General features: G+C 46.8%; 1 protein-coding gene across 1 annotated transcript in view; it reads left to right on the top strand.

The window, feature by feature from the left end:
• The window catches only part of LOC148020186 (putative histone-arginine methyltransferase CARM1), a 79,728-nt gene extending 68,836 nt beyond the window's left edge, over positions 1–10,892 (top strand). Inside the window, exons 12-17 of the mRNA XM_087700493.1 lie at positions 8,363–8,440; positions 8,541–8,644; positions 8,794–8,966; positions 9,096–9,244; positions 9,612–9,825; positions 9,961–10,892. Coding sequence (XP_087556619.1) covers positions 8,363–8,440; positions 8,541–8,644; positions 8,794–8,966; positions 9,096–9,244; positions 9,612–9,797 — 690 coding nt within the window. The 3' untranslated portion in view covers positions 9,798–9,825; positions 9,961–10,892. The remainder of the gene's footprint in view (positions 1–8,362; positions 8,441–8,540; positions 8,645–8,793; positions 8,967–9,095; positions 9,245–9,611; positions 9,826–9,960) is intronic.
• The last annotated feature ends 4,556 nt before the right edge of the window (positions 10,893–15,448 follow it).

The following is a 15,448-nucleotide window of genomic DNA, read 5'->3' as shown; positions in this document are numbered from 1 at the left end:
TCTTTGAATCCCGCATGTTTTACTTATATGAATGAGATAATAGGTCCTTGGGAGGAGGCTTGGGTGTGGAAGGTTCTATTCGTGGGTTAGGAGCGTATACGTGGCTCAAATGGCAATATCTGTTATGAAGTAGGTTGAGGAATTGGCTTAGAGGATGGTGTAGTGGGTTGCACAATATTCCTCTCATAGAAAAATCTCTCTCTAAGTAATTACCTTGTTTGTTCAAGGATCAAATACAAAATCAAGAGATCAACTAGGGGATTAGGCTTTTCTACCTTGTCATCAAGAGTATTAGTGCAAGCATGACACCCAAAAACTGTCAAGTGGAAAATGAGAGGTTGTGTGCCAAAGAATTACTCGAAGGGGGGCTTTTGGGGGGTTGCTGTAGTCAGGCACCGGTTGAGGATATATGAAGATGTATCAACAACTCAGGGAGCTTTGTTGTGCAAACAACATAGAGTATGCCATGCTGATCACTGTTTGCTTCCTTTTTTGAGAGGTGGGATGGTAGAGGTGAATTGGTGAGAGACGCTATACTCATGTGTAAACTCAAAAAACTCATGGGAGGTAAACTCACCAGTGTTATCACTCCTCATAGTTCTTATACGATGATTGGTCTGATGTTTTATAAGACACAGTTAAGTGGAGAAGTATGTGAAGGAATCAAATTTATGCTTTAACAAATGCATCCACATATATCTCGAATAGCCATCCACAATAAAAAAGAACTTCAATGCGCCATTAATAGCGATTGTGGATGTTGGCCCACAATGATCATTGTGAATCAATGTAAAGGGCTCCTCAGATCTATTCATCTATGTCTGGTGTGGATGATAGTCCAGAGCTCTGCTAAGGTCTCCTGTGCTTAAAGCCTCTCTCCACTGAAAGCCTCTTGACACTGCGCCTTCGAGATATGCCATCTAGTAAGACTCCCTATGATCTCCCATACCTCCTAGGGGTCTGTAGTGGGCTCCAGTACCTGGCGGATGGGTAGAGCCTCCAAACCGGTCACTGCGCACGACCTTGCCTCGATAATGAATATCGTAACCTGCATCTCGGCCTCATACAGAAGGTGACGGCCCTGGCTGACTGCTTGCCAACAGAAAGCTCCCCATGAGATACATCGAAGGCTGGGTGCTATACGGCGAAGGATGCGGCACACTCCTCTCCACATGAGCTGCACCTCACATAACCACAGACAATGCTTTGGGGTTTCGAGAGGCTGCTGTGAGCAGCCCTTACAACCTCTCTCCTTCTGTATTTGGGCAAGCCAACTTCCCATCGCCAAGCCTCCATGTGCCACTAGCTATAAGAAATACGATATCCTCCTCGGCCTCCAGCTGTCCCATAGGCAGCGCCAGAAGGCCCGTCAAAAAGGCTTCGTGATGCTGTGCTCTGCCCAGTGCGTGCTACGTGACGACGCCCAATTCATATCCTCCTGCATCAGTACGTGTCTGCCAATCCTGGCAGTGTACTCTAGGAACTTGGGTGGCTTCTTGGCTATTGCAGAAGCCGGCCACAACCACTCTCCTGGATTCCACTCGAGCTTATCAAGTGGTTTGTCCTCCTAGATCCAAAGGCACCACTCCTTGAGCTTCTTTCAGAAAACATAGGTGTCCAGTCGCCATGTCTTTCCTTGAAGGCCCACCACCCGAATCCTCCTCCACGAAAGGGCAGCAATCCCCTCATCCTGTTGCCCTTTGTCAAGGGCCAGACGTCCCCCCTCCTGAACGGCGAAGAAAGTCCCCTACGGGGTGCCGCCCACTCTACCTGCCATTGTAGGGGGATGCTTGTTGGTGAAAACCTAGCTGCCCATACCTCCCCGAGCTCTATCGGCTCTTGTATCGGGGGAGCAAGCCACTCCGGAGGTATTGCTGCGTCTATCTCCCTTCTCCTCACCTCCACTCCTCTCTGGCAGCCTGATACTCACTGCAGCACCTCCTCGTCTGCCATCCTGTACATCTCCCGCCATGTCCTGATGGTACAAGACGGGCCGGCCTCCCAACCAGCCCATTGGATGTGGGGGTGCTCACCTATTTGTACCCCTTCCCGATCTTTGACTTGGGGATTTTAGATCACCGGCTAACGGTCTATCTCCTCATGGCAGCATGGGGGGCTTTGGATTAGGGCCTTACGGAGGCCCTGCCACACGCGGAGTAAGCTGGGAAGGAAAGGCAATTTGGGGGGCGTGATCTGAGCTGACGTGAAGATCCATCTCAGGACGGCCTCTACTCACCGCCAAGCCTCGGTCTACAGTCTTGAAGGCTCTCCTGCAATAAGACCTTCCAAGTCTGCCCGCTTGGTGTGAGACCGCGGACAACTAGCTTGCCCAAGAGGGCCATACTCTTATACTCTGGGTCTATGATCCCAAGCCCTCCCTTTGATCGATGCCGTATGATGGTTGCCCACGTCACCTTGTCCCTGGAATCCCTGGAACCATCCGACCCTGACCAAAGGAAGTTCCGCACTAGGCGGCGAAGTTGCTCTAGGCAAGATAAGAAGAAGCACCAACACGAGGCGATGCACCAGGCCGTCACTAGGAGGACCTGGTTAACCACCGGGGATCGGCCGGCTAGTGAGAGACGAGTCGTGCTCCAGTAGAATAATTTCCTCCGAATAGAATTGAGGACAGGAAGAAATTGCTGGGCAGGAGTGATGTCGAGTTCCACATGGAACCCTAGGTACCGGATGGTTTACCCTCTGCTCACCCATCTAAATCCCAGGTGGACGCCCCACTCTGTGCTAGATTCTGGATCTGTGAGGAAACCAACCGACTTTTGCCAGTTGATTTTCGCTCCCGTTGCAGAACAGAACACGTCAAAGCCTCACTCTCTCCAGCATTAACTCATTGTCCTCTATGTAGAGGAATGCACCATCTGCATACTCTGAGTCTAACAACTCAGTCTCCTCTCTCACTAGAAGTTGGAGCCACGTAATTCGCTCACATGTAACCTGAGGAAGTGAGACATGTCCTCTGCAAAGAGTAGAAACATGTATGGGGCCAAGGGGCAGCCCTGTCGAACCGATCTCTCCAGCCAAAACTCCTCTCCTCGCCTTCCGCCTATGAGAACCTTGCTGGTGGCCGATCTGTAAAGGGCGGAGACTCCACGAATCCAAACCTGGGGGAAGAAGACTGATAAGGCCTGGCTTGTGTCCTGAAGTGAAAATCTCCTGGAAGGCTATTAGTAGGGGGTCCTTCACCATTTCCCAGTAGGTAGTGAAGAAGGCCTTAGAGAGGCCAACCTCCCCTTCGAGCATTTTTGCCCATCCTGTGTATAAAAGGCCTCCTCTAGTTTCTTCTCTGTGAAGGGGACTAGAAGAGAGCGTCCTATCTCCTCTGTGACCGGGGGGGGGGGGGGGGGGGGGGAGGGATGTGATCCCATACCTGTTGTCTACATCTCTGTCCTCTAGCTGAAGCTGTCTCCTGTTGGAAAAGGCGCGTGTAATAGTCGGTGGCAATCTCCATCACCTCGTCTAGGCTAGAATGAGTCCTCCCATATTGATCCCGAAGGCTGCGTATTTGCTCTCCTCGAGGGTGGTACACCTGGAAGAACTCCCTGCACATTGTGTCCCCCTTCGGCGCCTAGAAGGTTGCTGAGGTTTGGAAAGAGAAATCCGAGCGACTGTCCTCTAAGCCATCAATGGCTGCTTGTGCACGCATCTCCTGTGTGCGAGGGGTAGGATCCCCTCGTGCCTCCTGTAATAATCTCTGTGTGGCTGTCAGGTCCCGTGAAAGTGCTCTCTTCTCCTCCCAGCTCTGCTGCTTGGCTTGTATGGCTGCCTCTTGGCAGATTTTGCTCGACTAGGCTAGGACCTTTACAACCTCCTCCGGTCCCTCTTGTTCCACTCTCTGGTCCAAATCTGCTCTATCTGTCTCGTCACCTCTTCCCTCCTATAGATTGAGTCAGGGATGCGACAGGATCATATGTCTAGGGCGGATGTTGGGGGTTCAAGTGTTAGGAGAACCGGGCAATCGGACAACGTGGTGGTTGCCAATTGCTTAATCTGGCCTCCACGAGAGCCTCCCCACTCTCCCATATAAAACCTGTCCAACCTCTCGAGTAGGACTCCTCCTAGTTTGTATCCCCAAGAGAAGTCCAACGACCTCTCCCTCTTGTGCAAGGCAAGGTCTCTCCAGGCATCACGTGCTTCGACTACCAGCAAAAAGACCTCCCATGCCTCCTGCTCCTCCCCAGCCATGCCGTGGTAGTTTCTGTTTGTGCCTTGTTGGTCCTCCAAAGCCTCCAGGTTGTTGAAGTCTTCTCCAACGATCGAGGAGTCTACCTTTGGGAGTCCATTTGCGATCTCCACCCAGAACCTGCTGCGTGCCCTAATCTCTGTAGGGGCATAGACATTGAGGACTCCAATGTATGAGTCCTGAACATCCAATCTGATCCATAGAACCCTCCCCGTTACTATTGTCCCGTGGTCTCGTACGTAGGCGGTGAGACTCAGGCCAATAGAGGTGCATTCGTCTCCACTCTTGTCGTGGGCAGCTATGCGTGCTCCCAGTAAGTGTGCGAGCTGCCCGAAAGTACCTTCCCTACTCATTGGGCCTGGGTGGGGGTGAGCTTGTGCTCCTGTAGAAGCAAGATGTGGATCTGTCCGGCAAGGGCAGGTTGCAACTCGTGCCGAAAAATCAACTTCGTGGAACCACGTGCCCCATTGTAGTGGAGACTATTCACATTCTAGGATGCAAGGTGTAAGCTCATGGGGAAACCTGTGACCGACCGAACATGCATCTGTTCGATGTGGATGCTGTTGTGGCTCTGTACACTAGTAGAAGTGGGCCGCTTGTGCCAGGGGCCACTCGATCATGTCCCTCAGAGCTCTCCATTGTGGAGGGGCTCGAAAGTTAATGCTCAAGTGTGGGACCTCGGCACCAGTCCACCAGTTAATGCCTATCATGCAACCAGGCCATTGCTGAGCAAAGAGTGCTAATCCTTCATCTCTCATCCATTGGGAGATGTGATCCGCCACCTAACTCTTCAACTCCTCTATCTCTGTAGTCGTCCACTCCCCTGAGTAAGAGGACTGAAGAAAAAAGGCGTAGTTTGGTTCATCCGGTGGTGCTAGTAGATGGACCTTGCCCCTCCTTGAGTTACGAACCACGAAGATCCTCACCTCAAGTGGTAGTGGGAACTCTCCGCGCTCCACAACTCTCAGGTAGGACCATGGGCCACTGTGGATAAACTCCTGTGGCAACAACTGTGCCTGTCTCGGGAAGGTGTGACAGGTTGTTGTCACGAGGACGTGAAAATTTGATGCTTTGCTTATGTTTAATTGACATTTGATTAAAGGATTAATCAAATGTGCAATTAAAAGATGCACATGTGTTGCACATATGAGGTGCAAGCTACTTTTTCATAGTTGAAGGCCGAAGGACCCTGTGAAAAAGATGGGTGTCAAAGGCAAAAGTTGTAACAAGTTACACTTGTTAGATTCTAGGTGAATTTTGGTGTCAGTTTTTCCCTAGGACCATTAATTGGCCATTAAGTGTTAGTGGTGACACTAGGGACTGGGCATTAATTAATTGATTAATGCTTGTCCAAGGGTCAATTAATGCATGGGACCACTTTGGGTTGCAAATGGCCTAGCCAATTAATTTTTGGATGGGCAAGGTCAAATTTTTGGGCATGGATTAAGGGCTAAATTAACTTTCAGAATTAATTAATTCTGAAAATTAATTAAATGGCTGGAAATTGCTAAAAATGGATTAAGAAAGCTGTCACTTGGCAAAAATTTCCCACGCAAGTGGGGGAAAGGTTAAATAGGGCTGAGGGGAGAGGGAAATCTCGTTTTTTCATTTTGGAGCTGTTGGGAAGAGGTCTTGGACTGTTGCTGCCAGCTTTTGGGGCCATTTCCCAGCCATTGGAGACCATTTTCGTGATGGAGATTGCATATTCTTGACCTTGGGAAGTTGGCAATTGCTGCTGATGCACTTTCTCCTGAAAATCAATCTCTGATGCTCCTATTGTTGTTGGTGCATCTGTTTGGGGCTGGTACAGCAGGGCAGTAGCTGATTTTGATCAGTTCTTCGCAACAAATCTCAGAATTTTCTCTCTCTACAGCATTCTCTCATCTCCTTCAGCCTATGCTCAGTCATTCTCAGCAATTCTCAGCCATTTGGAGGAGATTTCAGCCATTTTTTGTGGGCTGATCTGTAATTTTTGTAGTAAACCCTAATTTACAGCAGAAATTAGGGTTTAGCAGCCACGTTGGGATCCGTGCCAGAGATTGAAGGCGCAAAGCATTGAAATCAGCAGCCAATAATTGAAGATTATCAAGGGATTTCAGGAGCCAGCCCATCCCAAATTGATTTGGGGCAGCATTTGGCCAGCCAAGGGCCAAATTGGAGAAGTCCTAGGTGAATCAAGGGATAAATGACCCAAAAGGCTTGCTGGTCATTTATGACAGCAAGAGCAATTGGTTAGCAAGAGGAGATTGAAGAATCTCAAGTTGTACTCCTTCCAATTGAATGAAAGCTAAAGAAATACCGCAAGGAGCGGCAATTTTGGGGCTAGCAAGGTGTCCACTATCCAAGAATGTTATGGTAAAGTGTGTATTTCATTTTATGTGCATTTATTTATTGCTGTAATTAACTCTTAAATCAGGTTATCACTACCCATTTTAAGAAGGAAGGGTGGTTTCAGTTGTAGGGGCGGAGGAGCTGGTGGCTGTATGGGAGGGGGAAGACTATTGGTGCGAGGAGGTAGGTGTGTGGCTCATCACCTCTTGTGGGAGAAGGGGGGGTGGGTCTGGGTGCGGATCAAGGGGGAGGGGGGGGGTGCTCGGTAGGGGAGGTGGTTGGGGGGAAGAGGATTGAGGCATGGTGGGTGTTGGGAGGGGGGGGGGGGCTGGTGGCCTTGGAAAGGGGGGGTTGTGGGCCAAGGTCAGTGTGGGGGGGGGGGGGGGTGGATGAGGCAGCTGTGGGAACTCATATGAGGCAGTCTCTGGCACGGGTGGAGGATATGGGGGGCCATGGTCCTGTCAGGTGGGACGGGGGGCGGTGGAGTGCTTTGCTGAGGGGGCATCGCTTGTCCGCTTGCTCCCTGCTGTCGAGGTTGAGTCTGAGGAGCTGGCTGCGCCCCCCCTGCTGTCTCCCTCTTTGTCGTCTTTGGACTCGTGTGAAGCTGTCAGCGTCCACCTGCAGGCCTGTCGGCGGAGCCGCCTTGGCTCCAAAACGCGTACAAACTGGTGCCTGATGCCTAAAGTCGTGGCAGTGTAGGCACTGCCTTGGTTGCCTAGTCACAATGACCTGTTGCCTACAGGAGTGCCGGCCTGCCTCAATCTCTAGGATTTGTGGGATATTCTTGACCTCTTTCACTGCCACCCATATCATTGGGACTCTTGCTGTTGTCACTGCATCTGCGAAAGACACGAGGATAGTGCTGAAGAGCCGTCCAAAGTCATCCACCAATTGGCGATACTCTATCACCAGGCCGGGGAAAAGAAGGGTGACCAGGTGCCGAAGGAAGCTGTTGTGGAGTGCAAACGCCTCCACAGTAAAGCCACTGTACCAAGGGACCATGTATATGACCCCCTTTGTGGACGCATATGGTGAACTAGTGAGTAACTTGCGCGTTGCGTCCGCGGAACTGAGCCGGACCATGAAGATCGCTTGGCCCATTAGGACCGCCTCCACGATCTGCGTTGTGCCGATGCACAGCGTGGAGCGAAGCCAGTACTGAAGCTAGGCCCTGGCTGGGGAATGTCTTACTACCTAACCATAAATCGCTGTTTCCATTAGCTCTGGCTTCTTAGCTTGGACGGCTAAGAGCTGCTCCTCAGAGAGGACGACGCGCAGGGTGTTTGATTGGGGGGCACTCGCTGAATGCGCTGGCATTTGACCAGAGGTTTCCATTGCGCGTCCCTTTTGAGAGAACTACCAATCACGGGCAGTGAAATGTCGGGGCTGGGGGGTTCAGTCATGCCTGGGCGGACAGGCGGAGGGAAACAGCCAGGTGGAAGGGAAAAGGCCAGGCAGGGCCCCCGGGGGGGGGGGGGGGGGAGCAGCGAAGTGTTGGGGCTCGGGGGTTCAGTCACGCCTGGGCGGACTGGCGGAGGGAAACAGCCAGAGGGGGGGGGGGGTGATCAGACGGAGCGGGAGGGAATGATCAGACGGAGCGAGGGCCGCAATCCATCTGGGGGGGCAGGCGCGATCAGACGGAGCCGGGGGGGGGGGAGAGCTTGCGACGTGACGGTGTTGAGCGTTCCGGGGTATTAATGTAACTTACTTATGCATGATGTATAAGATAGGAGTATGGTATTTACTGCTGATTATAGTAGAGAGTTATTTTTTTAACGTTAAAGATCAGGACTTGTTGAACTGATTTGCATATATGTTGGGGGTCATATGCAGCCTGTGGTAGATGCTTTTGATCCCAGGCTACTCGTTGCTCCTTCAAGTTTCTACACCATCGATTTTTCCAAAATTAAGGTCGTAATGTGCATTACTAATGTAGAACTCTTGGTCTGTTTCATGTGGACAAAGACAGTGTGTGCTTATCCTGTCTTGGGATTCTCCTGGTTTTTTTCAGGAAGAGGAATTCTATGAGATAAACATACCTTTAAATTTCACGGCTGCCATGGCAGCCCGCGTCCATGGTCTTGCATGCTGGTTTGATGTACTTTTCAACGGATGGTTTGTTTCTATATCTGATTCCTCTTTCATGGATTTATTGACCGTATGCCAAAATCAATTCTGTTTGAAAGACATGCAATGTTTGACCTCTCGTGGCTTTTATACTGGACATGCTCATTTGCAAAAGTTTATCATCTGTTATCTTACAGCGCTGTACAGAGATGGTTGACAACTGCACCTGGTGCACCAACTACACATTGGTATCAGCTGCGGTGTGTACTTTCTCAGCCATTGTATGTTATGGCAGGACAAGTCATCACAGGGAACCTCAATATGGTTGCTCATAGTGCTCAGAGTTACACATTGAATCTTACCATGTCTGGTAGGTAAATGTATACTTTATCTAAAGTTGTGTTTTTGCATGGTATAACAATAACATATCTGGTGCCGATAATTCAGCGCAGAATTTATACACTCTTATCTAATTCAACTATGCTGCTTGTATGGACAGTTAAAATGTGGGGTCCATCTGGGCAAGCTGTTGTACAGACATCATCTGGAAAGATGGATTTGAAGGAGCCATATTACAGAATGTCACAACCACAGCCATATGCATGGACTCAAGATCAAATACAGCAAATGCAAGTGCAACAACAGCAGGTTACCCTCTGTTTCAAATAGGTGTCCTCTTATGCCAAATGAAAGAGTCTCCAACTGATCATCTTGTCACTTTTGTGTATCCAACGATATTTTTCCAACTATTCAGCTGTGCTGATACCCAATATCATTTAAATTTGTAATGAAGTTTGGATTTTTGATATTGATGATTGCCTTGGACTGTAAAACCATACTGATCTGGAATTCTCAATGTATCATTCACACCAAATCGAGTGAAATGTGAGGATTCATTAGAGTGAGCAGTCTGGGTGGTGACTGCTTGTTTACCCTCTAATTTATGTTAGGCCTGGAAAGTCACCTACCACAACTCATGGCTACAATAACTAACTAATCAGGCTGTTTGTTTCAGACGAACCCAGTATCACAGCAGATGCAAGCTCAACACTCTCAGACTCATATGGAGTCAGGTGTAACAGCACAACCTTTGTTATCCTCAACTGGAATCATGCAAAGACAACAAGGTCAACCTCCACAGCAAGTACTTTCTTCTTTGCAACAATATCCTCAACAACAGGCGTATCAACAGAATCTTTGAACTGGCCAATGTTATGGTTTTTCTAGAGGTGAGCCTGATATAATAACTTGTAGTTTCACTTGCAATGATCTCATCTGTGCACTGGAGTGAACCTATCAACAAGATTTGCAGGAATCTCATATTTGCACTGGAGTGAGCCTAACAACATGTTTTTGATTTGCAGCAATCTCATCTTTGCGCAGAGCAATTCAATGCAACTTAGGGCTATTCTTGCCGTCCATTTGAGTCATTTTCCACAACCCATTCTCAGGGTAATGCCATGGAGTTTGTTGAGGACTACATCAGCACCATATGTTTTCTATATTCCTTTGCAAAAAGGAATGTTTGCCTTGTGGTCATGTATTGGCTTAAACAGGGAAGCCCTGCACAGTGGCGTATCAACGAATCTTTGTTGTAATATAAACCAGTTATGTCAAGGTATACTTTATTAATACCTACCTTTGACCGAAGCAGTGAGTGGTCAGACACAGGGTCTTTTCACCCTGCCAGCAATGCTCAGGCAAATGCATGGACAAGCAGGTTTGATCATGAATATGTTAGCTGATGTGGAGTTTCTTCAGAAATAGGTTCCCATCCACATTGGGGGAACTGTCCTAATTATTCTCATCTGGGACTGGATGGAGCTGTCAAATGTAATATGCCAAATTATCTTAGTATAGAATTAATTTTTTCCAGTCTGTTTCAGATCCATATTCTCAATCCGTAGTGGTATTTCTTGGAAGAGACTGACTGCAACCAGTGGTTGCATGACTAACCTCCAGAGGTTGAGAGTTCTTGAATATTGTTGTCACTGTTATCAATTGCGCATTGATGTGTTGATTTAGACTTGTAATAGGTGATCTACTTGAGACCCGAATTCAATTAAAACTGATTAACCTGAGATGGAAAGTTGATCCAGCTGATCAGATTCCTCTGGTGTTGGCACCCAGCAAACTAGAAACTCTAACAAGAAGTTTGAGATTTGGCATTAAGCCTTCAAGAAAGTAAAGGCTTTACTTGGTAAGCAGATCAGAGACTTGTAATGGAGTTCCCATTACCAGGAAGTGATATTTAACTTTTGCAGCCCATCCTCACAATTATCGTTTATTATTTATTTGGCAAGCAGCCTTGGAGAAAGTAAAGGCTTCACTTGGTAAGAAGATCAGATGCTTGCAATAGAGTTCCCACTACAAGGAAGTGATATTTAAGTTTTGCATCCTGTCTTGAAGTGAAGTACAGATAATTTAGTGACTGCAGTAAAAATAACAGGTTAAAAAGAAGACTAAAGATGAGACATACATGCTGTATGCTGCATGCAGATGAGTATGCACTCAATGTTAGCTTTGGTTGGTACATTGAAAGAATCATAAGTAGCCGTTGTTAAATTCAATTCCTACATTGGTATGACTATGTAGTACACAGAGAGAGAGAGAGAGAGAGAGAGAGAGAGAGAGAGAGAGAGAGAGAGAATCGTCTTATGCCTGTTGTTAAACCGGAAACCCTAATCGTCCTGCAGCTCTGCATCTTCTGGGTCTCCACAAGCTTGTGCCTTGGATCAGCAGCGTTGCTGTCTGAGGAGGGTCGCGTGCAGTCTTCTTGCCCCCCCCTTTTTCTGCTCCGCAGTGGGTCATGCCTACCCTCCCTGTCAAAAGCCCTGTAAATCGCGACCTGCTCCTACGTTCCTTGTACATACACTCGTTCCTTGTACATACGCTCTTCTGCTTGACCTACAGATTTGGCATGAGTAAGGGAGTGAGAACATCTTTCGCACTTACTACTCCTGTGCAGAGTGTTTCCACACAGGGCCTGCAGAAGCCAGTCCCAGCCCAGATCTGGTGGGACACAGCCTATTAGTGTTCAGTGACATGTCTTGTGATCACCATCTACTTCTATAATGGCGAATTTGCAGGTATCAAATGGCATTGATATGGCCTTCCTTGATCAGCATATCGGGCAAGGGAATGACCAAGATCTGGAGAGTCCGGATGGTGATGTCTCGGCTGAAGACTCTGGGTCGTTGATGGATGGGGATGAACAAGGCAAACGTCGTAGGATGTTGGTTGAAGAACCAGCCTTAAGCCCCCCAAATTTGTCTCAGCCAGAGGTTAATGCTCTTCTTCACAGATGTATTCCCGCAATAGGAATAGGGCATGTATGCTGTGTGATACAGGAAAACCTCGCCCGACAAAAGTTCGTTTTGAAGTTCCAAGCTTACAAATGTTGGTGTATGAGTAGAAATGGGGTACTTTTGCAGGACACTTTAAGATGTGGCCAGTTGTGCCATTTCATTTCGGAATGCGATAATAATATAGAGGTAGTATAGGGCCCTATGGATTAAGATATGGAAATGCAAGACCACCTTCCTTAGCAATGATTCAGCAACTAGTAGCTGATTCCAAAGCAGCTTTCCTAACATGGTTGTGAGGAAGGCAAGAAGGATGTTCCTCATGTAGGTGGGGAGCGTCCTTCGATTGCGCTTGGGCGGAATTTGTCTCCTAGGGAGGATTCTTGGGTCACTGTGGTTCGTCGTAATGCTAGGCAAGATTCTCACTCGACTTTTGCCCATCGGCTGTTGCCCATCCTCCGCTGCCCCCAATCACTCAGACCTTTCAACGCAAAGGTAAAAGGGGTTTTATATGAAACCTCAAACTTTGCGTGCTCCAATAGTGGAAGATAAAAGGACTTCTGATTCAGCTTTGCGATTCGATGCTTGTGGAAGGCTTGTGCCTTGGGATGTTTTTCGCTCCCAGCAAATGCAGTTTCCTTCTCGAGCTTCGATTGTAGGTTTGCAAAGGGTTGATCTTATAGAGGTTATCCATAGTGAAATGGAGAGATTCTAGGTTGCCAAGGCTATTGATGTAAAAGGGAAAGAGAAAGCAATGGCTCACTAGTTTTCTCGTTTTAGATTTTGTCATGAAAATTGCATTGTGGAATGTGAAATGTATTTCTTCGGCCAACAAGCAATATCAGTTGCGGAAAGTTGTGTTAGCTAGAAATTGGGTTGTTTTTTGTGCTGTGGAGTATAAACAGCATGCTTTGGCTGGATCTTCTTATGTGTATAAGGATTATGCAATCTTATTTAGTGGTCGTGCTTCCTATAAATCGGTGGTTATGTAGGCAGTGAAATCCTCCCTGCAACCAGCGTAGGTTTCTCAATATACATGTGGTCGATTTGTGATCTTGGAAATATGTTATGAAGGAGAGGTTTTGTGGATTGTAGGCATGTATGCTTCTTCTAATGCAAGGGAATGTGGAATGTTGTCAGCTTTGGGATGACTTGCAGTGCCTTGCTATGGCTCGTCAAGGCTTTGTTATGGGTGATTTTAATGCTTGTCTTTGTAGATCAGGCAACCTCACCGCATTTGGTTATGGATGACCTTGAGTGACGAGGAAAATCAATTTTTGAAAGGTATCCAACAGTTAATAGCTTCTTTTAGCTCAAAGGTTCTATCTACAGGGATGGAAGCATATGAAATTCAGCATGCTTCCTCGTTTCGAGCAGAATTGCAACATGCTCAATCTTTATTAGCTCATTCCTTGTCTCTGTGTAGATTGGGGATTCCAATCATGACTTGCTCACTTGCATTGTATGATAGAAAGGCAGGGTTCAATCTCTTTAGGAAGAGGAATATGCAAAATACAAACTGTTAGCCAGAGCCAAAGCTTTACATGATAACAACTGTTAAACTCATCAAATTTTTTGCTCGACTGTATTAGAAATATGCTCGAGAAAATATTATGCATTTAAATGATGAGCAAGGTAATATGTGACGGATCTTGCCTCCATTATTCGGATGATTGTTGACTTGGTTAGTAATCAGGTCAAACCAGAAGGGATGAATTTAATGGAGGTTGATTTTTTTGAAGATGAAGTGAAAGAAGTGTTGTCTCACTTGTCTCAAAGGAAAAGTTTGATGGCCTTCCTAATGAGTTGTTTTGAGTCCATATGCAATTGCTTAGGGATCCATTAACTTGCTTGTGTCAGCGGGTGTGGAACTTTGGTATGATGCCTTCAGATTGTAAGATTGTTGTCATCAGGTTGTTGCCCAAGGTTTTCTCTTTGACCTAATTGAAACAATGGAGACCCATTTCAGTTATGGGATCGTTATATAAAATCTTCTCCAAAATTATTGCCAACAGATTGCAAGAAGTGTTTTTGCACCTCATTCATCCACCTCGATACGGTTTCATTAAAGGTCAGAATATAATGTACAACATTTTGAATGTTCAGTTGGGAATTCATTATACCAAACCTTCTAGCAGTAGGTTGTTATGCTTCAGTTGGATATCGAGAAGGCATTTGATCATGTTAGCTGGTCATTTTTGTGACAATTAATGTCTACAATGGGTTTTTGGCCTCGTATGATTTCTCTAGTTGATACCATTAGTCAAGGGGGCTGTGGCTTGTATTGCTCTTAATGGAGGGATTATGAAGGAAATTGCCTTATCTCGGTCTCTTCAACAAGGTTGTCCTCTTAGTCCTTTGCTGCTTGCTTTGGTAACTCGCATGTTGCTCTCATTATTGGATAAGTTGGCAACTCAAGATGTGATAGTTGGCTTATCTCTTCTAGGCGGTGATCAGCTTGTGGGCTAATCTTTGGCAGATGATTCTTTCATGTTTCTTTAGATGGATCATATTAATGTTAATCGCGCAATGTTGGCATGAAGTTTTTTTGCTTTGGCATTGGGTCTTCACATTAATACTCAAAAATCCACCCTTCTCTCTTATATGGAGAATGATCTGTAGGCCTTGGGTTGGAATGGCATTGTGATCCCAAGGGGCAATATAATTAGACACTTGGGATATCCTATTGATGTGGAGATTGCGTCACGATTGGATGTTCTCTCGAATTCATGACATGTTAATGTACTGGAAATCTTAGAGTTGGTCTCTACATGTTAGATTGAAAGTGGCTCAATGCATTATGATTAGTATGATTTCGTTCTTTTTGCCATTGCTTCCTTGGACTAAGAAGTCCCTTTTGGATTTTGGTCTAGCCTATTAGATTTATGCTGTGGAAAAAGAAAGGCAATCGTTTGGGGCAGGTATGGATCTCTTAGCAACATGTGACCACTTCAAAAAGGATGTAGGGTGCAGCGTTGTTGGATGTTAATTTGCATATGGCTGCTTTGAGGCTATCCTTTTTTGCAGAGTCTATGTACTTAGTGTAATCCTTGGTCACATATTGCCAAATTCTTCATAGAAAAGATTGGCGTCTCTCATGGTAGCACGGTTATTCATGCTTCTTGGTTGCATGCGCTTAATTCTATGAGGCCTATAAAGGTCTCCCAATCTTTTCTCCTTTCTCATTTGATTGCTTCCTACAAGAGTTGCTTTGTTTTGCAGTTTGGCGTCCTCCAGATATTCGTAAGGAGGAAAATTCACTGCAAGGAGAAATGTTGGCTACCTCAAGGTTGTTGGATTGGCCACAAAAAGATTTGCAGCGAGAAGTTTAATTGGATGGCTAGGTTGGGGTTGAAGACTATCTGTGATGGAGTTATTCCTGGGCAGCCTCGCCTTTATTCTTTTAGGCATATTCATTAGTACTTTAGGGTGCCTTGTGGATATAGGGATATTTGGTCATCCATACAGGACATCTGTCAGAGGTTCTCTCCTTTGCTTGTGTTACAACCACTGGATCCATGGCCTAATCAGATGTTTGTGCTTCCTC

Source organism: Lygodium microphyllum, chromosome 19 (genome assembly GCF_053477565.2).
Source record: "Lygodium microphyllum isolate KBCC chromosome 19, Lygodium_microphyllum_v1.1.10, whole genome shotgun sequence".
Taxonomy (NCBI): domain Eukaryota; kingdom Viridiplantae; phylum Streptophyta; class Polypodiopsida; order Schizaeales; family Lygodiaceae; genus Lygodium; species Lygodium microphyllum.
This window is presented reverse-complemented; position numbering and strand designations above follow the sequence as displayed.